The 22,490-nt window shown below is 35.3% G+C and overlaps 11 protein-coding genes across 11 annotated transcripts; 5 read left to right on the top strand and 6 right to left on the bottom strand.

Annotated features, from left to right (window-relative positions):
* Window positions 1-71: 71 nt before the first annotated feature.
* Window positions 72-914, bottom strand: ASCRUDRAFT_82187 (kinase-like protein; the record flags this gene model as incomplete). The annotated part of the gene is made up of 1 exon (XM_020194693.1): window positions 72-914. The coding sequence occupies one exon, from the start codon at window positions 912-914 to the stop codon at window positions 72-74; it is 843 nt and encodes a 280-aa protein (XP_020045480.1).
* Window positions 915-2,599: 1,685 nt separating this feature from the next.
* On the bottom strand, window positions 2,600-7,528 carry ASCRUDRAFT_71897 (SAM domain-containing protein; the record flags this gene model as incomplete). The annotated part of the gene is made up of 1 exon (XM_020192005.1): window positions 2,600-7,528. The coding sequence occupies one exon, from the start codon at window positions 7,526-7,528 to the stop codon at window positions 2,600-2,602; it is 4,929 nt and encodes a 1,642-aa protein (XP_020045479.1).
* A 454-nt stretch (window positions 7,529-7,982) lies between these two features.
* PRP21 (Prp21p) lies at window positions 7,983-9,356 on the top strand (the record flags this gene model as incomplete). The annotated part of the gene is made up of 1 exon (XM_020189948.1): window positions 7,983-9,356. A coding segment is annotated over one exon (1,374 nt), but the record flags the coding sequence as incomplete, so codon positions are not given.
* A 78-nt stretch (window positions 9,357-9,434) lies between these two features.
* Window positions 9,435-11,923, bottom strand: CDC20 (ubiquitin-protein transferase activating protein CDC20). Its single transcript, XM_020193792.1, has one exon. It carries the CDS (start codon window positions 11,496-11,498, stop codon window positions 9,732-9,734), a length of 1,767 nt encoding a protein of 588 aa, XP_020045477.1. The 5' UTR covers window positions 11,499-11,923; the 3' UTR covers window positions 9,435-9,731.
* Window positions 11,924-12,008: 85 nt separating this feature from the next.
* ASCRUDRAFT_77259 (uncharacterized protein) lies at window positions 12,009-12,520 on the top strand. The gene is made up of 2 exons (XM_020193791.1): window positions 12,009-12,248; window positions 12,334-12,520. The coding sequence occupies exons 1-2, from the start codon at window positions 12,072-12,074 to the stop codon at window positions 12,358-12,360; spliced, it is 204 nt and encodes a 67-aa protein (XP_020045476.1). The 5' UTR covers window positions 12,009-12,071; the 3' UTR covers window positions 12,361-12,520.
* A 182-nt stretch (window positions 12,521-12,702) lies between these two features.
* On the bottom strand, window positions 12,703-13,530 carry ASCRUDRAFT_9578 (SDR family NAD(P)-dependent oxidoreductase; the record flags this gene model as incomplete). Its single annotated transcript, XM_020195189.1, has 1 exon — window positions 12,703-13,530. One exon carries the CDS (start codon window positions 13,528-13,530, stop codon window positions 12,703-12,705), a length of 828 nt encoding a protein of 275 aa, XP_020045475.1.
* Window positions 13,531-13,789: 259 nt separating this feature from the next.
* On the top strand, window positions 13,790-15,004 carry ASCRUDRAFT_37832 (uncharacterized protein; the record flags this gene model as incomplete). Its single annotated transcript, XM_020190803.1, has 1 exon — window positions 13,790-15,004. One exon carries the CDS (start codon window positions 13,790-13,792, stop codon window positions 15,002-15,004), a length of 1,215 nt encoding a protein of 404 aa, XP_020045474.1.
* A 151-nt stretch (window positions 15,005-15,155) lies between these two features.
* On the bottom strand, window positions 15,156-16,097 carry MRP1 (mitochondrial 37S ribosomal protein mS43; the record flags this gene model as incomplete). The annotated part of the gene is made up of 2 exons (XM_020189419.1): window positions 15,156-15,357; window positions 15,556-16,097. Coding segments are annotated over 2 exons (744 nt in total), but the record flags the coding sequence as incomplete, so codon positions are not given.
* Window positions 16,098-16,601: 504 nt separating this feature from the next.
* On the top strand, window positions 16,602-17,141 carry MHR1 (mitochondrial 54S ribosomal protein mL67; the record flags this gene model as incomplete). Its single annotated transcript, XM_020189899.1, has 1 exon — window positions 16,602-17,141. A coding segment is annotated over one exon (540 nt), but the record flags the coding sequence as incomplete, so codon positions are not given.
* A 45-nt stretch (window positions 17,142-17,186) lies between these two features.
* SUR2 (sphingosine hydroxylase) lies at window positions 17,187-19,242 on the top strand (the record flags this gene model as incomplete). Its single annotated transcript, XM_020195188.1, has 2 exons — window positions 17,187-17,618; window positions 18,178-19,242. 2 exons carry the CDS (start codon window positions 17,187-17,189, stop codon window positions 19,240-19,242), a joined length of 1,497 nt encoding a protein of 498 aa, XP_020045471.1.
* Window positions 19,243-20,219: 977 nt separating this feature from the next.
* ASCRUDRAFT_71889 (uncharacterized protein) lies at window positions 20,220-22,178 on the bottom strand (the record flags this gene model as incomplete). The annotated part of the gene is made up of 1 exon (XM_020192004.1): window positions 20,220-22,178. One exon carries the CDS (start codon window positions 22,176-22,178, stop codon window positions 20,220-20,222), a length of 1,959 nt encoding a protein of 652 aa, XP_020045470.1.
* Window positions 22,179-22,490: the final 312 nt, after the last annotated feature.

Below are 22,490 nucleotides of genomic sequence, written 5' to 3'. Positions count from 1 at the left end.
AAAGACTTAAAAAAAAAATACAAAGAGGAAGTGCAATTTTTAAATGGGGTATTATTTCTTCATTTAGATCTTCATCTATAATGATTTTTCTTAAAACTATCACCTTTTGATCTATTGTTATTTTTGATCATCTGAGCCAATTGGGTTTTATTAAAATCAAATTCAGATGCAACATCACAAAATGAATGCTTTAAAAGTATTTTAGCAATAGGTCTCTTTTCTGGATCGCTTTGAAAACACTTATTCAAAAAATCTAAACCCAGACTAGACATATCCTTTCTTGTTGTGTCAGGTATTGGTGGCGCTTGTCTCATTTTGCCCAAATTATACAAAGCACTTACTGCTTCAGAATTAGACCATGGTCTTCTACCAACAAACATCTCCAAAACAACACATCCCAATGACCAGATATCAATTTTTGCACTATATCCCATTTTCTTGTTATGTACAACATTATCAACAACTTCTGGTGCCATCCAAAATATTGTTCCTTGCATTGACATATCAGTATCATTAGAATAAATATCTGCACTTCTTTTGGATATTCCAAAATCGGATATTTTGCAAACACCATCTAAATCTAATAGCAAATTATCAGCTTTCAAATCTCTATGAAGAATACCAAGCGAATGCAAATAAGATAAGCCATCTAATACTTGCTTAGTTAAAAATCTAATCATCTGTTCATCAAATTTTCCATGCATTCTGATACAACTACCAACAGATCCCCCTGCAACATATTCAAGAAATAAACTATATCTGTTTCCAACCTGCTCAAACCCAAGATACTGAACAACATTCAAATGATCAAGATCTTTCATAGCTTCTACTTCTGAATGCAAAGCATCAATACTCAGTTTAATGGTTTCGTTTTTTGCCAAATTACGAGGAATCTCCACCTGTTTAACGGCCATCATTTCTCCAGTTGTCACATTTAAAGCAAGATAAACTTCCCCATGGGCCCCTTTTCCTAATAATTCACCTTTGATCCATGCAAATTTCTTGACCACACCTTTACTATCACTCAAATTACTAATGAAATCGGGCTTTAGGTCTTTTGAGGTAACTTCAATAATCTTTGTACCCCATAGTTTCGTGCTAGTTCTTCTCAACAATACACCTTTATTATTCTTAGCATTGCTTGACTGTGATAAACTTCTTCTCAATGCAATTGTTTTAATGGTTATAGCACGACGAAAAGGTTTCTTTGGAAGTTTTTGTGATTCTGGGAATCTAATTACATCATCCTCTCCTAATTCAGGTTCCCCCTGCAAAGAAACTGGTAGTTTCTGCTGTTTTTCATTGATTTCCTTAATGTTCAAAGGGTCATTATCATTATTATTTACAATACTGCTCATATTATCAATGTTATGATTACTATTACTATGGCTGTGATTGATTCCATTAAAGAGATTTTCAGCAGAATTTGGCATTAAATTATCAGTCTTTCTAGGTGTATTATTACCACTTGATTTGAGTGCCTTTTCATAAATTGATTCAGAAGGCGATGGTAATGTTTCAGCTGCTTCAGATATAGGAGAAACGGGAGCTGCAAAAACCTCATTCATAATTGGTTGATCAAGGTTTGTATTGGGAAAAAATATGTCTAAATTTTTATACACTGTTTCAGCTGATGGTCTAAATGACCAATTTTCCATTGTAACGACTTTGGGTTTTTCTGATGGTTTAAATTCACTAAGTGCTTTAAAATTACCTTGGGTTAAAGTTTTCTCTCCCTGTTCGCTACCCATAGGAAAAGTTACAGAAACAGTGGGAATAACAGGTGTTTGATTGTTCATATTGTTATTGGAATTTAAACATAAAGTTGAGTTTGATTTCTCCATATTCACAGAATCTATGATTGGTTCATTGGGAATATCTGGTGCCATAGCCCAAAAATCTGAATCTGAAAGATCATCATCACCATCATTTTCTTCTCCTTCTAATTCTACTTTTTCTTCGTTTTCCTTTTGCCCTTTCAGAGGTTTTCCTTCTTCCTTTTCTTCTTTTTTTTCAATTTTATTTTCCGACAATGTTTCTAATGTTTTAGTTGGTTTTTGAACCCAAAAGTTTTCACTAGAGTCGGAATCACTATTATCTTCATTTTCTTCATCTTCATCTTCATCTTCATCTTCATCTTCATCTTCATTTTCATTTTCATTTTCATTTTCATTTTCTTTGTCTTCATTTTCATTTTCATCTGTTTCTTTAACCTCGTTGTTTTTCGAAAAAGTTTTTAAATCGGTAGTAGGAGCTTTGGCCCAAAAATTATCACTAGATCCAGAATCACTGCTTTCGTCAGGGCCTATAGGATCTTTGAAGGAAATAGGGTTTTCTTTAAAAGTATCAACGTTTTCTGGTGGTTTATTAATAAAATATCTCGAAAAAGCATGACTAGGCAGGTTTAATGTAGAACTACGTCTAATCGTATTAACCCTTTTAATTGAATCATTTTTGGAAAGTTGCCACCTTGTGCCTGTATTTGTTCTTGTTCTCACTCTTGCTTTAATACTGATGTTATTTTCATGTTTGATGTCGGATAATAATTTGTTTTGGGTTACCGAATGATCCTCTGGAATAGGTGTAGTATTTTGAATATCTATATGATTGCTTGGTCTAGGTATTGATATTGGAGGTGGCTTTTTTCTAATACTTTTTTGAAAAGACAATCTGGTTTGGGGCATTCTAATCGAAGATGAAGGAGGAGGGGGGGTGGTCTTTTAGCCACAAGTGGTTGAGATTTGTCCAATAGCATTTGTGGTTTGAACAGTAGAGATGAAGATTTGTTTAATTTTTTTGGCTTTTGGATTATAACATTTGATGTGCTAACTGGTGTATTTGATGTGCTAGCTGGTGTATTTGAAGGGTTGAAAGGTTTTTCAGTCATCTCATATGGTGAAACACGCTTCTTATCAAAATCTATTTCTCTTTTAGTATCTCTTATAACAGAAAATGGATTATAAGTTATCTTCAGAACTTTGTTAACATTAAAAGAGGTATCCAAATTTGAAGACATATGATTTGAATTGAGTTTTGAATTTTTTGTCGAGTTATTTAAAGGCAACAGCCTATCGACAAAGTTTGCAATATTCAGACTTAATGATCCTTTTTCATTTCTATTTCTTTGGGTTGTGTCACTAGAATTCTGCACAGGCTCAATAAAATTTTTTGAAGAATCAAAGCTAGTATTGTTGTTGGAAACTATTGTTTGCAATTTAGGAGATCTTATAGCCACTTCGTCTATATTGTCTATTTTCGAAGACTGAATCAAATACCTTGGAGTAGCTGGATAAATACGATCATCATCACCAGTTATTTCAAAAGAATTACTGTCTGAGCTTCTTGTACTTGTGGCTGATATTTCAGAGGAATGAATCGAATCGTAACCCACAAATAACTTTATTTTATAATAGAGATATTCAAACTGAATTAAATCTTCAAGTATTTTATCATTTAACAGATCACCTTTTTCACAACCAAAATCAGTCATATGAAATGTCAAATATTCAATTTCATCAGAACGAAAATTCAATGCATTAGATATTGCTTTTTTAAAATCGATCAACGAAGCACCTAGACTAATATCGCCAACAGGCACAAAATGAACATTATCCTTTGTGACCAATATATAATTTTTACATTTATCTTTTCTAGGTTTAGCAATTTGGCTATCTGTAAAAGATATGTGTCCAACTAGTGAACTTTCTTGATGCCTGTGAGCAAAACGAGTTTCAAAATCTTTTTCTTTTTTAATTTTAAATGGCGTGTTGAGTGAAATCGGGCTTGTGGGTGAATCATCAACATTTTGACGAGTTGAGGGACCTTCGAACGTTCTTGTTTTATCTTTTTTAAGTAATTTTGGCAATAGTCCTCTTTTGGGTTCAATAGATTCATTTTTCGATTTTTTTTCATCTAAAGAAGATGTAGCAGATAAAGGAAATTGAAAAGAGCTAGGAGTTTGAGGAACCTTGGAAATATCCAAATTATTTCCCCTACTATACCTTTTAAAAAAGTGAGCATGAGGTGAAGAAGGCGAGGGAACATTCAGACTGGGAATGTGATTCCAATTCTTAGTTGCTTCAATTGCGGAAGCAGGTCTTGTATTATTTTTATATTTTGTTTGTCTTGGCTTTTGAAATAATTTTGAGTTTTCAAGAGTCTTGGATTTTTGCAAATTAATCACCCGTGAAATTACACTGCCTGATGGATTGTCTGTCTCATTTATATTCAGTTTTTTAGGATATTCAGTGAATTCAACAGTTGTTGATAAATTATTAACCTTTTTTTCTTGATTGGTATCATTAGAATCTATGGTAGAAAGAGTTTTACTCTGCGAAGTATCAGTAAAACTTAAAGTGGAACCTGAAGGTAAAACATTTGGAGAATTAATGGCAGAATTTCCTCGATCTAATGTTTTTCTTAAAGTGTTAATAAACATGGTATAATCTTTTACGTGAAAAGTAGGGGAGTCGTTATTTATATTAGGAACCCATTTTTCTTTTAAATCTTTCATAGCTTTATAGCTGCTAAGAGATAGAAAACATTCACCTGTGATGTTGTTTTTACGAAAAAAATCTTTCAATTCATTATCAAACCCATAACAATCAAGCCAAATCATAATATGATCTAAAGTCCACTCCAGTGGATCATTAACAGCCCATGTAATTAAAGCAGCAGATTCGGATCTTGAATGTCGCAATTGAGATGAAACAATTCTTTGCTGCACAGCACTATGTCTTTGCAAGTTAGGTTTCATATTAATATAAGGCTTTGATTCCCTTGAAGAATTCTTTATATCTGATGAGGTATAAAAAGTTGAGTTTTGGTCGTCTTCATTTTTTTCTAGGATATTTGACTTTTCTGTAAAGTCAGATTCGGGTCTTTCTTTTTTAAAAGAGTTCTTAAATGAAAAAGAAGTTTCGAAAAGCAGAACCAGTGGGATCGACAAATTATTAGGTTGAAGACTTTGAGTGGAATTATTTAAATTTCCTGTTTCTTGATTATCGTTATCATTACCATTATCATCATTATTATTGTTGTTGTTATTGTTGTTGTTATTATTGTTGTTGTTATTGTTATTGTTGTTGTTATTATTGTTGTTGTTATTGTTGATGTTATTATTATTGTTGTTGTTGCTATTGTTATTGTTTGGGTTGGTTATTTCTTTAGAATCTGAGGAAGAGGATTCCAATTTATATGGAATAGCAGATTCCATTGGATTAACACTTATTTGAGCGGAAGGAGTTACACCTGAGAAACTAAAGGCATCACTATTATCATTTATGAAATTATTTTGAAAGTTGATTTTTGAGATTGACATGGCGATCTGAGAACTGTCTAGGTGAGAATCCAAAAAGTTATGTTCTTCATTTTTAGATGTATCAGTGACATTGTTGGAGATTTCCGAGGACAAATCCATTTGTGAAGGAGAGGGAGAGACAGATTTGGAAGGAGTGTGTAATCGAAGATGTGGGTTGAATTTTAAAAGACTTTCATCATTACTAGCAGCTCTGGATCTAGGGGCAAAGACAGTTAATGTATCAGTAGCATTTGTGGAAAAAGAGGTTGTAGTTTGATTAGTAGTAGCTGATTTGGAGCTGGAATAGCTATTTAGGCTCATTTTACTATCTGGTAGTTGAATGTTGAACAATGAGGAAGTGCTTTTTTTTTTGATTAAGCTTTCTCTTGATTGAACTTTCGGTAAGCGAATCAGTTCATTACTTAGTCTGTTTGAGATGGCTTGTTGTGAGTTTTGACTTAGAGAGAGATGCATTTTGTTGTTATAATCTTTTGAGTCGATGTCAACGATTAGTTGTGTCAATTTTTGAGTTTTAGCTGTATTGTCGTTATTATTATTATTAATATTATTATCATCATTATTGTTATTGTTATTATTATTATTATTGTTATTGTTATTATTATTGTTATTGTTATTATTATTGTTATTGTTATTGTTATTGTTATTGTTATTATCGTTAATATTATTGTTTTCAAAATTTATTAGACTGTTATTTTGAAGGGTTTGGTTATTGAGAGCGTAATTGTCGTCTGAGGATGAATCATTTTTTGAAAATTCATCGATATCTAGAATTTCCATGCCTTCCATGGATAAACCGCCATTTTCATTAGAATCGGGATGAATTTGGTCGGAAGCCGGGTTTGAGTCGGTTAGCTTGAATTTTGAGTCTATGAAGTTTATAGTTTCTGGTAGGGAAGAGGTTGGAAGTCTTGGAGAAGTTGTGCTGATAGTTGGGCTTTGGAGAGCTGAACTTAGCGAAGAGTTTGCAGTGTGGAAGGAGAGATTAAGACTTGGAGAGCCGTTGTTGATGGAGCCGTTGTTGATGGAGCCGTTTGTGTTGATTGTATCAGTTCTACCAATTGAGAAGGTTGTAATTGAGGGAGTTAGTCTTTTGGATTGGTTAGAAGAGTTGGAAAGAGAGTGGTTATGAAAGGAAAAGCGAGGGTTTGGAATTGGTGTAATTTTTTGGTCATTTTGTGTGTTGGATTCAAATTGTCTTGAGTTTTTGTTTATAGGAAAGGATTGATTTTTAAGTTGAGGTTGGAATTGAAATTGTAACTGGGATTGAGATTGAGATTGATTTAGATCATCTAAAAATGGTTGGGATTGTTGAATATCAATGGAGAGATTTTGTGGATTTTCAGGTAGGAATTGAGGAGGGTGTGGGAATTCTTGAGGTTGTGTTGGTTGAAAATTGGGAGATTGTTGGTGTTGAAAAGTGGTTTTCAACTGTTTTTGTTTTTGAATAGGCATCAGTATTTGAGCCGGTTGCTGCTGTTGTAACTGCTGCTGTTGTTGAAACAAATGCTGTTGAAGAAATTGCTGTTGTTGCATCTGCTGATACAATTGTTGTTGTTGTTGGTATAATTGCTGTTGAGTGGGATGGTATAATGGAAGGTTTTGAGGCAAGATTTCTGGCTGAAATTGCAGCGAGTGGGCGAACAGCTGAGATGGCTGAGGTGAATGAGATCTTTGGATTGAAACAGGAATGGATAGTTGGTTATTTTGAGGACTGAAGGCCAAGTTGTAGTTAGGCATTTCGGTTGGAGAAGGGGTTAGAGAGGTGGAAGATTTGTGGGTAGAACTGAGAAGGTTTGGGTTTGATTTTGGATGGGGTAGTTCCCAAGGATGGTTGTTGGCATTGCTCAAGAGAGAAGAGCTGTATCTTCTTGTTTGCCTTGGGCTTGGGCTTGTAATTAGAAAGGCTCTCTGCTGCTGGTTTTGGGAGTAGGGGGGGGAAGCAGAAGCCAGAGCTGAGTTCAATTTGTTGGCAGACTGGCTGGAGGTGGTGGAGTAGGTGGAGTTGTCAGAGAAGTTGGAGACATTTGAATTGGAGCTGGCATGTCTGTAATTGATGCTGGGTTCGAGGCTGACCAGCAAGTGGTTCTGGTTCCTGGGAAGGCTCTTGATTTTCTTGTGCTTCCTCTTGACCTTGGACTTCGGCCTGGAGTTTGAAGCAGCAGCACTGGCCTGAGGCTGGGAAGCAGCAAAGGGTCGTGCTTTGGACATGGAGGGATAGGGAGATTCAGCCTGGCTGAGAAGGAAGGAGGATCTTGAGCTGGCTGTGAAGCTATGGTCGTTGAGGATGGGTATTTCGTCGAACAAAAATTTGGGCAAGCACAGCACGTCGTGGGCCTGCAGTTGTCTCACCCTGGACCTGGAGGCTATTTCTGGCTGGGATCCTGGAGCACTGTCGTTGTTCAACGCCATTTTTGCAGAGGATGCAGCACAGTCTCACCACAGCCCAGCACCAGAAGACTCTCTCTCTGCTGCGCGAGCGTCCTCTGCTGGCGCTGCTGGCGCTGCTTCTGGGTGCTGGATGTGGGGTGTTGGATGTGGGGTGTTGGATGTGTGCACGTGTGGAAGCAGAAGGAGCATCAGAAGAAGCATTTGGAGGGAAATAGACGCCGGAGGAGGAGGAAGAGCACCACCGATGGGTGTTTCCAGCTTCGACTACGCTGCTGTTCCTGAGGGTGTTATTCTTCCTCCTCCAGAGGCCAGAGAGGTGGTCATCAGAACTGCAGGCTATATTCACAGAAATGGCTCTGCCTTTGAAGCTAGGCTTTCTAAAGATCAGGACGACAGAGCTGTCTCCAAATTCTCCTTCTTGAGACTGCACGATCCCTTCAACTCCTACTACAGATGGGTTCTCTCGCAGTACAGAAATGGCTGCATTGCCACCAACTCCACCAATGTCTCCAACACTCCACCAACCCCAACAGCAACTTCCTCTGTCTCCACAACCAAATCCCCTGTATCGCCGCCAGAAGAGTTACTTTTCGCAGTGGATATGCCCTCCATTTCCTTCTTCGACTTGCAAGTCATCAAGCTAACTGCCTTATTTTGTGCCAGAAATGGTGACAATTACATCAACAACTTGAAAACACACATTGAGAATCTCTCATCCTCTGATCAAAGTGCACCAGAACACCCCAACTTGGTTGACTCCAAAATCGGCAATCTTCCAAACAAACCCCAATCCGAGCCCACCAAACAAAACGCTCTCTACTCTGTCTCCCAATTCCAATTTCTCAACTCAAATCACTCTCTAAATCCTCTCTTCACCTCCTTCGTCAACCAATACAAAATAGTTCTCGACTTGAATACAAAAACAAACACTTCCAGCTCCAACATATCCATACTATCAAATATCAAGTCCGCTATCAATCCTGCCTTCAATTTAACGGACTTCCTACTAACAAACGCCTACAAACGAGCAGAATACACCTTCAAGAATAAAAAAGACTTGATTGCAAAAAAGAAAAAATCTGAAAAAGAAAAATTGGAATACGCTTCAATTGACTGGCAAGACTTTACAATTGTCGAAACAATCAACATCACAGATCATGACAAAAAACTAGACCTCCCAATGCCATTATCTCTAGCTCAGCTAGAATACAGATCTCTTCAACAAAAAAATGCCACTCTACTAATCCAAGAGGCTTCTCCTGATTACAACACATCCTCTCAACCTCAACCTCAACCTCAACCTCAACCTATAAATACTCTTCCTTCCATTCCCCAGCGACCTCCAGTCGGTATAAAAATCAGATCTGCTGGTGAAACGAGACTAAAAAGATCCCGCCAATACATCAACAACACCATTTACAACAACATCAAATCAAACTCGCTAAATAACAAATCACCAGACTACAAACCAGAAAATCTAATCTCTTGCCCAATTACAAACCAACTCATCCCAGAATCAAAATTCGATAAACACATCAAATCAATTCTCCGCGATCCGCGATACTACGATCAAAAAAAAAAATTCGAATCAAATATGAAATTATCAAACTTATCTTATGATGAAGCTTATGAAAATATAAAAAAACTAACTGGTTTCAATAAAAATGCTAATGTTAATGATAATAATGAAAATGATGATCATGATAACAAAAGAATAAAGCTATAAAATAAAATAAAATAAAATAAAATAAAATAAAATAAATAAAAATAAATAAAAATAAAAATAAAAATCAATATCTATATAATGTCATTAAAAAAATTTAATCTAATTATATATGAAGGAAAAAAAATTCAACTAATGAGTTTTGTCAATGCAGTAATAATTTGAAAATGGTATAATTAAATGCTCTATTATAAGCACAAAAGCTTTGCTATCTGTTTTTTTATTCTTTTGTCATAGCATTGGAATTAAAGCAGTAAAAAATAAAAAATAAAAAAAATATAAAAAAATAAAATGCATGTTTTAACGAAGAGTCATTACTTTACGGATATCTTTATTATCATCTGCAAGTGTACTTTTACCATTTGAAAATTTAAATTTGGGATAATCAAATATCTTCCAGAACTTTAGTGTTTCATCAGCAGAAGCTGTTGCAATTGTTGTATTATCTGGAGATAATGAACAACATAATATCCTGCCATCATGCGCATTCAATATTTCCCCAGTTTTCTGCAATGTTGGATAAGAATAAATACTTATATTACTGTTTGGAAATGCATGAGTAGCCACAATTTCAACTCCCACACCATCAGAATAACCCCAATTTAACGACGATATTTGACATCCAGTGTCAATGGAATTCACCCTAGCTCCACTAGCTGTGTTCCAAAAATGAATATGTCTATCAGCTGTACCACCAGCAGTAGCTAGTAAATTACTTTGTGTGGGCGACCAACTTAATGCTTTTACTGCAGATTTGTGAACTGTTTTTGTAAATTGAGGAATGGATGATCTAGCATCCCAAATATTAACAATGTTATCATTTCCACCTGATGCCAATTGATGTCCATCATGTCTCCATTCAATTCCACAAACTTCCGCAGTATGGCTTTTCATTCTAGATACAATATGATCCGGAATTCTGACATCGTGGTGAAACATTGCTCCATTTCTTGATCCTGATGTTATTAAATGAGAGTTCCAACATTGAGAACCAACTCTAGTATCATGACCGGTCATTGTTCGTAATTTTTTCGAAGCTTCGATATCCCACACTTGAATATCCCCATCTTCAGTTCCTATAGATAAATAGTCCCCATCCTCAGACCATCTTATAGAAGATACTATTGTTTCACATTCGGTTAAAGATCCCACTATTCCTAAGGAAGCATTCCAAATATAGACGGATTTTTGCAAGGCAATGGCTAATAAGTTTGTCTTTGACCAAGATAAGACATTGATATAGTAATTATCAATTAAACCAGGAGCGTCCAACACTTTTTCAGGTATTCTGGTGGTTTTTCTTATTCTTGCAATAGCAGCAGAAGGCTTTATTCCCTTTGAAGGTACTGTAAAATTCAATTGATCATTTAACGTTGTAGCAAATTTTGAACATAAATTAATAGGAGCAGATCTTTCAGGTGGAGGAGGTTGAAATTGTAAGATTCTTTGGTGAGTATCAACTCCACAGGCTTTAGCAACAGATGATTGATATATTTTTGAATTTTGGCACTCAATATACTGTAATGGGCTATCAGTTGGTTTAGGAGTGACTTCTTCAGCAAATAACTTTCCAGCAGAAGTATGTCTCGTGGGTATAAAGCGGTCATTAGTTAAACTTTTCTTTAAGCGACGAGTTGGAGAAGAATTTATAGAATTGGTGCTTTGAGTGTTGGTATTATTATCACTTTGATTGGTGCTATCATTGTTTTTATTGCTTTTTTTATCATTACTTGTTTTGCTTGTTGTGCTTTTTGATTTACTGTCTTTTTCTAGTTTTAAGCTATTATTCAAAAATTTAAAGTCAAGAGAGTTTTTGTTCCAGTCAGAAGTTGCAATATTAAAATTTGTAGACGAATGAGTTGGTTTGGAGAAGTAGTTTTTATTGATCAAATTGTTTTTACTTTTATTTTCGGGTTTGTGTTTATTGCTATAATGAATATTATTGTTTGAAATACACGAAGATGAGATTGGATTGTCAAAGAATGAGGAAGTGCTAATATTAGGACTAAGAGTATTAAAAATATTTAGCTTTAAAGGAGAAGAATTGAATTGTTCTGGATAGCTCATTTTTTGTTTGATTTTCTAAGAAATAAAGATGCACAAAAATATAGTATAATAACTTGAACTGAAATAAATTATTTTATAGCAATGATTTTTAATAGAGAAAAAAAGGCAAAGAAGCTGAAGAAGAACGAAGGGGTGAGTTAGTGGTTGAGCATACACTCTATTAAGTTAGCATCTATCTGGAGAGTTGAGAAGAAAATAAAAGGTTTCTGATATTCTAAAGAAAACTAGAAAAGAAAAATTGGTGCAAGATAACCAAGAAACAACCCAAAGGCTTGATCATAAATACACATTCATAAAGAGCACACAGGCATTTTGTTTATATATTGCTGTTTTAGGCAATCATATATAACCAGCAGAGTGGGTCCGTTGTTATTGCGCGCGGATCACAAACACGGAGATAAATCCGGATAATGTAACAAAAGCACATATCTTAGTCAGCAAATTCATGTGACCAGCTGAGTATTCTCTCTTCAGCGATTGGTGAAAGTTTAATTGAGGGTGTTGGAACTTTTGGAGGTGGTTACTTTTGAAGCAAAATCAGCAAGGTAACGAGATAAATCAAAGCTGCCCAAAATGATACCAACAAGAGTGCTAAGATCTGGTTCTCACCATGCGTTCAAGTATGTGCGTCATGCTAAAATCGAAGCTCCAAAACATTCATTGAGTTTTACTTTGATATCCAAAGGACTAGGTGCTACATTTTGGTTCTGGATTTTTTACAGACTCAAAGAAGATGGTGCAGTTATGTTTGTATGTATTTTTTAACTTTCGGGAATTTTGAAGAATTTCAAGCATTTCAAGCATTTTATATATACTAACTTTTTGTGTATTATAGGGATTTAAACATCCATGGGACCATTAAATGTTATTCATCTAAAATTTTAATTCTTATGGCTTTACCTGTATTTTTTAATTAGAGGATATAGTAGCTCTAATTTTGATATAGTGATTTTATTCATATTCTAAATATATTTTTATGAAATTCATTGACAATGTTTTATTTAGATTATTTTTAATGGAACCTTTTCTTTTTGAATAAAAAAAATCTAAAGAAAGTTTATAGATCTCGTCAAAAAAAACACAAAGAAAATCAAAAAAAAAGTGAGATATCGTAAATTTATTTGTTCGTAAGATATATATTAGCTTATTGTTAACATAATTGAGTATTGAATTTATAAAAATGAGAAAAAAAAAATAACCATTATCATAACTTCGAAGGATAAGAAGCCGCAGGGCCTAATAAGTGATGGCCACCATCAATTGGAATAACTGCACCATTGATGTAATTACTTTGTTTTGAGCATAAAAATAAAACAACACTTTCTAAATCTTCCTTTTTCCCAAGTCTCTTTCTTGGATTTTGTTGAACGTATGTGTCACCAATTTCTTCTAATAATCCATTGGCCATTCTACTTGGGAAAAATCCTGGGGCCAACATATTGACATTGATATTATATTTAGGTGCCAATTCAATTGCTAAGTTTTTCCCCAAATGAATAACACCAGCTTTTGAAGCCAAATAGCCATATGTATTAGCAAATTGATTAACAGCGATACCTGCAATAGATCCCATAATTAAGATTCTTGATGGGTCATCTTCAGGCTTTTTCTTTAATAAGGGCAAAAACTTTTGAATAGTCAAAAAGACCCCCTTAAGATTCAAATTCAAGACTTTTTCAATAGCCTCTGAGGGATGTTCGCCCAATGGTGCACCCCAAGTGGCACCTGCATTTGCGATTAGAACATCAACCTGTGTTTCTTTAAAGGTGTCTGTAATAACGTTGTAGAGCTCGTCGATACTCTGCAGCTTGCTCAAGTCTGATGGAATACCAATGATCTCGCAATCTTTGTTGTACACATCGCCCAACTTCTCCAATTCATGGACAGCAGCTCGAACAGCTTGTTCGTTTCTAGACGTTATAAAGATCTTTTTGGCGCCATTAGTCAAGAGAACCTCTGCGCAGGCGTAGCCTAGGCCTCTTGTGCCCCCTGTTATAATACAGGTCTTTCCATGGACATTGAAATCAATCATCGCCAGCAGTAAGTCGTATTTTCCCAGCAATTGCAACTGCAACCAAAGCAGAGAAAACAGGAGGAGAGCCCATCCCCTGAAAAGCAGAGCTTTATAAGGCCACTATCAGCTGGAGCTTGGATCATTGCCTCCACACTCGTCTTCTGGCCGACACTTGCTATGCGTCGTTTTTCCCGTGGGCCAATCGCCGTTGAGGTTCAGTTAATCTGGGGGATTTCATTCGAGGCTCTAGCAGAATAAACACCAGAGCAGTTGGAGCATGTTTCTTCCTTCGTTCAGCAGATACACAAAGAGTTGTCGACCTGAGAGGTCACTTCGCTGTTTCTGCTCCTCTTCTCCTGTTCTTCTAAGGGACTCTTCCCTTGCCCACGCCCAATTGCACGCAGCAGGGCCAATAGGGTTTGTCTTTGATATCGATGGTGTTTTGATTAGAGGTGGGAAACGTATTGAGGCTGCCAAACCAGCTTTACAGTTGTTGAACCACCACAGGATCCCCTGGATATTGCTCACTAACGGTGGAGGTTATTCTGAGGCTGCAAGAACTGCCTATTTGTCGACATTGTTGGACGTCAACATCAATCCAGTCCAGTTGATCCAGTCACACACACCCTTCAAGGGCTTTACCAAAACATACAGAAGGATCTTAGCTGTTGGAGGTCTTGAAGATAGGGTCAGACATGTTGCCAGAGACTATGGGTTTGAAGATGTCTTGATTCCTGCTGATATCATTAGATCCAACCAGTCTGTTTGGCCATTCCATGGGTTTTCTGCAGATCAGCTAAATCGGTGGGCATTGGATCCATCGATTACAAATGTTTTCAAAAAGCCAATTGATGCTATCATGGTTTTTAACGATCCTAGAGATATGGGCACAGACATTCAGATTATCGTTGATTATTTGAATTCTGATAACGGTTTATATGGGACAATTCGAAATTTACACAAGGTTTCACATAATCACACTCCCTCAATTCCCATTTTTTTCTCCAATAATGATTTACTATGGGCAAATGATTTCAATCTTCCAAGGTTCGGTCAAGGTCAATTGAGAATTATAATTGAACGATTATATCAAGAACTAAATAACTCATTGACTCTAGATTCAACGATATTCGGGAAACCTTTCAAATCGCAGTACGATTTTGCTCATCATATTCTCATCGATTGGTACCAAAGTTTATTAAAAAATCCAAACTTAATAAATTTCAATTCAAATAGCCAAGCGTTGAAACAAATTCTACCTAGTATAGGTGAAATTCCAGTCAATTCGCCCTTTAATAAAATCTACATGGTTGGGGATAACCCAGAATCGGATATAAAAGGAGCAAACAATTACGGTTGGGAAAGTTGTTTAGTTAGAACAGGTGTATTTAAAGATGATGACTTGCCTGATTTAAAAGTCAAACCTACAATGATAGTTGACAATGTTTATGAAGCCATTAAATTTGTATTAGATATTAACGGTTATATATAGATGCCTTTTTTTTTTGCTTTTGTTTGTTTATAATAAATTTATTTACATAATAAAACAAAAATTATACATATATATATACACATATATATAAGTTAAGGAAATTGGAAAAGTATTCATTCTAATCATTCACTTTTTAAAAGTCGATTCTATGTTTTGGCATTCTACTAGCTACCACATCCCAATCAATGCAATTCCACAATCTTTCTAAATAAACCTTTTTTCCAAACACACCATAATCATATAAATACGCCTTGGGTGAGGCATCAACAGCTAGTAATGGAATATAGGAAACTTTTGAAACTGATCTCACTTTGGCTTTAGCTTCTTCAATAGATGAAAACAAAGGCGATTCACTGAAATCAGAATTATTATGACCTTGATTTTGGTTTTGATTTTGGTTTTGGTTTTGATTTTGGTTTTGATTTTGGTTTTGATTTTGGTTTTGATTTTCTTCTTTTCGATTTTGATTTTCAATTTGTCTTTTAATTTGTTTTTCAATTTGGTTTTGAAGCTCGCTAAAGGATTTGTTTTGATTCTTTTCAAGATCCAACTGTGCTTCTTGGATTTTCAAGTAGACTTTTTTCAAATGGGAAAGATAGTCGGACTGGACATTGTTTGGCTGAGCTGAGTTATAAGTGTTTAAAACAAACAAATCATCAACGAATATTTTGCCCTGAGAGTTGTCTTGACGAGCTACCAACCAAGTGAAACCATCGCCTTTAATAGCGTGAGCTGAGTTGAGTAGTAAAGTTTTGAATTCATGGATGGAATTAAAAGAGGTTTTGATCCAAGCGTTTAGATCCATATTTTGGATTGGATTAGATATTTCAATGGATATCGATGGGGTTTCCAATAATTGATCAGGGGAAGAGAGCTGGGGGATATCAGGGGAGGTGAAAGGATTGTATTGTTTATTTGGGGTGAGGGGATGTGATTGGACTATTGAGTTTAAAGAATTAATGGCGAAATTTAAATTGTATAATAGGGAAGCATTTCTGTAGATGTTTTCTTTTTTGGGAGTGGAGTGGTTGTAGAGCAAAATGTCTTCTATGGATTGGGAAGAGGATCCGGATAATTTGTTCAAGTTATTGATGTAAAACTGAGCTCTGTTATTCCAGGAAAATTTGAAGCCATTTGGAGAAAATAAACCAGGTATTGTGTTTGTATTTTTCAAATCAGCTCTTAAAGTTGGAACAGTGTAGATGGATCTTAGAAATAGTTTAGTATTATTTGAGGAAAATAAACGGGAGGACAAGTTTTTTTTAATTGTTGGAGTGGTGGCGGTGAGCATTTTGAATATTAGTAAGATATTGTTGTTATGACTATATAATAACAATAATAATGATAATAACGATAATAGTTTAAATGAAATATAAATTTTGATAATTGGAAAAAAAAAGTTGGTGACGAGAAATACGGAGAGGATGCTGATAATTACACTGAGATAGTGCATGTGACCGTGAAATTGGTGAAAAATGAATTATCAAGTAATTAATTTGTTCATTAAAAGTGGAGGATCAATCGTGGTAGCCTATATCAATACTTGTAGTGGTATTGATACTTTTATTCGATTGGATTGTGATTGTGATTGTGAAAGATGGCAACGAGATTTCGTAGGCCGGGATGGCTAAGGAAGAATGGGTATGCTCCACAAGTATTTCTTTTTAGAAACATCGAGAGTGGACAAGTTCTTTATTCGCAGTTACCTAAATTCAGCGATTACCAGATCAAAAGATTATTCCAAAGACCCAACTGGGAGAATAAGAGGCCCAGCACGCGTCGAGACATTTGGCGTATAATGGCAGTTGCGAATTTTGAAAACTACGAAAGAGCAGTGGCAGCATATGAAGCATTGGTTGAGATAAGACATATGAGAGAAGTGACTAAGAGAAAAGAAGCGGAAGCACTTCGAAAGAGAAACGAGTTTGGGAACATTTGGTTTTCGGGACAGTTTCGACCAGGGTATACACAGGAAGCAGTGGCCGATTTATCGTCAGTGATTGAAACACTTAAATATAGGACGACAGTGTTTTGGGAAGATTATTGGAGAAAAGGAGATGGAAAGTATTGGAGCAGCAAGTTATCCAGACATCATGAGCTTCCACGGGTGGGAACTAGAGAACAGATTCCAATGTTGTTACGATTTGCGAGACAGTACAGGTCTAAATTAGGCAAAAAGAAAATGATCGAGGCTAGAAACAAAGTGGTGGAAGCAGTAAAACAGAGAAAAGAAAATATAGAAAAGTACGGAAAGACTAAAGCATATGAAATTTTCAGAAGAAGAATTGCTAGACTCAAGAAACCAGTTGCTGTTGTTGCTGCTACTGCAGTGAAAAAGGGCACATCGAGAGCAGAAAGAAGAAAATTGAATCAAATCAAGGCCAGGGCTGGTAGTAAAGCAGTGGTGGAAGCAAGGAAGTTGGGAATAAACCCAACCAACCTCAAAAAGAAAAAAATTCAAATGGCGTTGAAAAAGTATCAAATCAGATTGAAAAGACAAAGGATAGCCAGAGTTGCATTTGAAAAGGAAAAGGCTGCAACCAATGCAATCAAGGTGGCTAAAAAAGCTGGAACCGCAAGTGGAAAGGCTAAGATGCAAACGCAAAGAGCCAGTGTATGATAAGCGAATATAATGAAATCGAGAATTAGGGCAGATCGATAGCTGTATATAGCGAGTAATTGAATATTTTAGTTCAAACCATTGCAGAGCCAGCCGAGCCGAATTGGAATCAGCGGACGCTTGAAGGAAACACAGAGAACAAATCCGTGGCATGGGCCGGCAGACGTGACGCGTCGGGGCCCAGAGCGCTGGCTGGACACCACGGCGGTGGAGACAACCACTGCAGCGGAAGCAGCAGCACGAGCGCAGGCGGGACTTTCTCCAGCATCTGCTGCCGCTGCTGCCGCACGAGCCGAGTGGTTTCCGGCAGCGGCAGCAGCGGCAGCAGCGGTGACGCACCAGACGCAACAGGAGCAGCATACGCAGCACGCGCAGCAGCACACCGCCGCCGCCGCACTGGACCGGCACGAACAAGCTCCTCTGTTGTGGTTGTGTTCTGTGCTTTTGTTCTCAGGTTCCGTTGGGGTGAAATATTCCTCTAAGGCTCCTCCACCCGAACATATATATACCCTGGTCCTCACCTTCATCCTCTCCTTCCTCCACCTCACCTTAGCTTTCCTCCAGCCTAGCCATGTTCGAGCTCAAAGACGTCTATTCCAACAGCACCTTGCTCTCCTCCCACCTTCCTCCAGCCTTGAGCCTCTCCCCCAAGCCTGACTTGATCCAGGGCATTCCTGATGGTATTACTGCGCTTGTTGCTCCTGTTGCCGCCTACTGGATCATGTCCATCGTCTTTCTCATCATCGACACATACCAGCTAGCTGAGAAGTACAGAATACACCCTCCAGAGGAAGTCGTCAGCAGAAACAAAGCCTCTTTCAACGAAGTGCTCTTCGAGGTTTTCTGTCAGCATATCATCCAAACCTTCTTTGGCTATTGTCTTTATCTCTACGACCCCAAGCCCATGACAGGCTACGAGGACTTTCAAATGTGGAGGATCAAAAGGTCTCTTCCACTTCTACCTTCCTGGCTCATCTACTTGGTTTACAACTACCTCCTCTCAGGCTTCAAAATCCTCGTTGCAATCACCATTGTCGATACATGGCAATTCTTCTGGCACCGAGCAATGCATTTAAACAAGTTTCTTTACAAACACTTCCACTCCCGTCACCATCGTCTTTATGTCCCCTATGCCTTTGGCGCCCTCTATAATGCTCCCGTTGAAGGTTTTCTTCTCGATACTCTAGGCACTGGTATTGCCGCTATATCAACCTTTTTGACCCCAAGAGAGTGTATCTTCTTATACACCTTTGCTACAATGAAAACCGTTGATGACCATTGTGGTTACGTCTTGCCTTACGATCCTTTCCAAATCATTTTCCCCAACAATGCCTTATACCATGACATTCACCACCAACATTTCGGGATAAAGACAAACTATTCTCAACCCTTTTTCATCTTCTGGGATCAATTCTTTAAAACGACTTTTGAAGGTCTTGACGACTATAAAGAAAAACAAAGACAAATCACCTTGAACAAATACAAACAATTCTTGAATGATAGAAAGCTGAAAAATAAAAATAGAAAATCTCATTACCAAAAGATTAAACAAATCGCTACCAAATTTTATAACTCAACAAGCGATGAAGATGATTCTGACTCAAAGAAAAATATCTAATCAACTTCGATTAAATTTCAATTAAAAGTCAAACAATATTCGAATGATACTCAAATAATATTCAATATCAAATAATATTCAATATCAAATAATATTCAATATCAAATCAACATCAAATCAACATGTACCAATCCCTGTTAATTACTTTTTTATATTATATTTTTCTCGATTTCTATTCTCCCCTCTCAATTTTGTCACTAAAAGCAACATTATAATTCTCTTAATTCTCTTAATACTCCAATATCGTTTTTTTGTTTTTGTTTTTGTTTTTGGTTTTGTTTATGTTTATATTTATGTTTATGTTTATGTTTATGTTTCAGTTGATTTTATCATTTATTATTTTATTTACATGCTGTCCTGTGATATTTTCTTTTTTTTTTTCTTTTTTTTGGTTTTTCTCAGATCAATCTGTGAACTAATGATGACAACATTTCAAATCCTTTTAATTCTATTTTCCTTTCACTTCATTTCTTCTGTCCTCTTTTATTTTTCAACCTGGTTTTTTTGCGGTCTTCTATATTTTCTCTCTATTATTGCTTCTCTGAAATTTGATATGTCATGCTTTGTTTTTATTTCCCAAAAAGAATTCTAGATTTAAATTTAAATTTAAACTTAAAATTAAAATTGAAAAAAAAAAAAGATCACATCTTAGAATATTGAATACTATTAAAATTAATCATTATTATTGATTAGAATTACCAATTATTACCAATCACTGTATTATTTAATCAATAAAATCTTTTTTTTTCCTATTCTACTCTGTAAATAACCTCTTTATAATCCTCATCAATATTATCAATCTTTAAAAAAAAAAAACTTAAAACAAATTAAAACACAAAAATGAAAACGAAAACGAAAACAAAAACGAAAATAAGTACTAAAAAACATCAAAAACATCTTTAAATGCATCGTAATAAATGTAAAAATTAATTGAAAAAAAAAAAATTAAATGTTTATTCCTCTTAATCATTCATATTTTAATTCACATTGGAATTCACATTTGAGTCAGTATTATTACCCATATTAGGATTTATCGTCATATTTGAACTATTTCCCATATTAGGATTCATATTCATGTTCATGTCTATTGTCCCATTGGTATTGATATTCATTCTCATGTTCATATTAGGATTCATTGCCATATTGGGATTCATCCCCATGTTCATATTCATATTCATGTTCATGTTCATGTTCATATTGGGGTTAATATTTGAATTCATATTTTGAGTCATGCTAGAATTTTGAGATAAACTAAGTTCCCTCCTTTGTTTTTGACATTCATGGCAATCACAACGATGAAATGGATCAGAGCCAGCATCATTGGAATTTCTATTTTTCTTTCTTTGGTTACGCTTATTTTTCAAATCCTCCTGATATTTTCTTCTTGCATTATACCACCCAATAAAATTAACAGGCTTTGAACCAAAAGTAGCTTCATACTCACAAAACAAACAATAATAGAAATCGTCGGTATTCATATTCTTATTTGAATTATTTGAATTATTTGAATTATTTGAATTATTTGAATTTTTAGATTTTTTCTTATTTTTCTTTTTTACAATTGGAGTCTCACTACTGTCATTAGTATCGGCAATATTTTCCAGTTTTATTACTTTACTTGGATTCTTTAAATCTTGATTGGAATTTTGATTCATGGTCAGATCTGGTGCTTGGATTTCACGATTTTCTTTGTTGTTATTATTAATATCAGAATCACGATTAGGGGAGCTAATTTCCAGTTTTCCATTCGTGACATTTATATTTACATTTATATTAACGTTACTGGAAGATTTTTCAGGTGTAGTTTGAATATTAAGCCCATATTTGGGGTTTTGAAACGTCTTTGATTCTTCAAAAGTTTCAACTGTGGTATTTTGAAACTGGTTATTTTCCTCCTTAAAATCAATATTTTTGCCATGTTTATTTTCTTTATCACAAACAATACTTTTAGCGGTGGAAGTGGGTTTCGTTGTAGTAGCACTAAGATTTTCTGAAATGATTTTGTTGTCATTATGAGATCTATTGGATTTATTGGGGTGATTCGAGATTGGATTTGGTAGAATATAATTATCATTATCATTGGATTTTGTGTTATTTTTTGAGAATTTACTTGAATTTTGATTCAGATCTTGAATGATTTTATTTCGAACAGTATTGGTTTTTGATTTATTTAAAAGATAATTATTTAGTAATTCTTGTTTAGCAGCACTTTCTCTCGTTAGATTGGGATACTCCTTATTCCAATCTTCATATACTCTACTTTTGATTGAAGCCATTAATTTATCTCTTGGATTATTTGGATCACTATTCATCATTTCCTGTATTGTACTACTTAGGATATCATAATCAACAGAGAAATTGGTGAAATCAAGATTTATAGTTTCTTTGGTTATCGAAATACTGTTTTGGATCAAGCCATTTTCATTAGGTAGAGGGAGAGGGAGAGGGAGAGGCACGCTATTATCATTAATAATACTTTTACTGTTATTTATGCTTGAATTTCCAGCAAGATTAAGTTTGCAATTCAGATTACTAGTACTGCTATTTGTATTGATTTTATTGATCTTATTGATTTTATTTTTATTTTTATTAGTATTATTATGAATGTTATTGTTATTAATGAAATGAAAATTTTCATCGTGAGAAGGTTCAGTTAGAAGAATTGGGATTTTTCCTTCTTTAACAAGCATTTCATGTTTCTTAAGAAAGGCTCTGATTTCATTAATATCATTATCAGTTAGTACAGGCAAGTTTACAACATCAGTTGGAAATGGGCTATATAGTTCAGGATTATCACCACAATAAGATTCCTGGAATTTTTTGAAAAGCTCTTGAAACATAGCTTCTTTTTCCTCCTGAGTTATATTTGAAGGTTTTGAATAGCCATTATTGCTGCTTTTGTCATCTTTGTTATTGAGACTTGTTGTCAAAGGCATCTTAAAGAAAGACTAAAAAAAACAATTAAAATAATTGAAAAAAACTGAGAAGCAAAGACAAATAAGGAAAAACTTAATTGATAGCAATGTAATCCAGATTAAAATGAAGTAAAATGAAGTAAAAGCCAAAATGGAAAGATAATAACTCTAACAATAAATGCAGTTATACTATCTGCAAAAGGTTTTGAATAGTATTTTCAATTATTTATCGATTAATTGGTTAGCAAAGATATGGAGATGTAGCGAGGGATCTAAACAGAAAACTGAATCTGGTCAAAAAGAGGGAACAGGTCTGGAGTCGATAGCTGGGAA

Source organism: Ascoidea rubescens (genome assembly GCF_001661345.1).
Source record: "Ascoidea rubescens DSM 1968 unplaced genomic scaffold ASCRUscaffold_13, whole genome shotgun sequence".
Classification (NCBI taxonomy): domain Eukaryota; kingdom Fungi; phylum Ascomycota; class Saccharomycetes; order Ascoideales; family Ascoideaceae; genus Ascoidea; species Ascoidea rubescens.
The sequence above is the reverse complement of the archived record's forward strand: the minus strand, read 5'-3'. Positions and strand labels throughout refer to the sequence as shown.

Bases quoted from the DNA above. Each gene is read 5' to 3' on its own strand.
- CDC20 (XM_020193792.1), bottom strand. From the start codon at position 11,498: ATGAGCTATCCAGAACAATTCAATTCTTCTCCTTTAAAGCTAAATATT.
- ASCRUDRAFT_77259 (XM_020193791.1), top strand. From the start codon at position 12,072: ATGATACCAACAAGAGTGCTAAGATCTGGTTCTCACCATGCGTTCAAG. The intron at 12,249-12,333 runs GTATGTATTTTT...TGTGTATTATAG, and splicing joins AAGATGGTGCAGTTATGTTT to GGATTTAAACATCCATGGGA.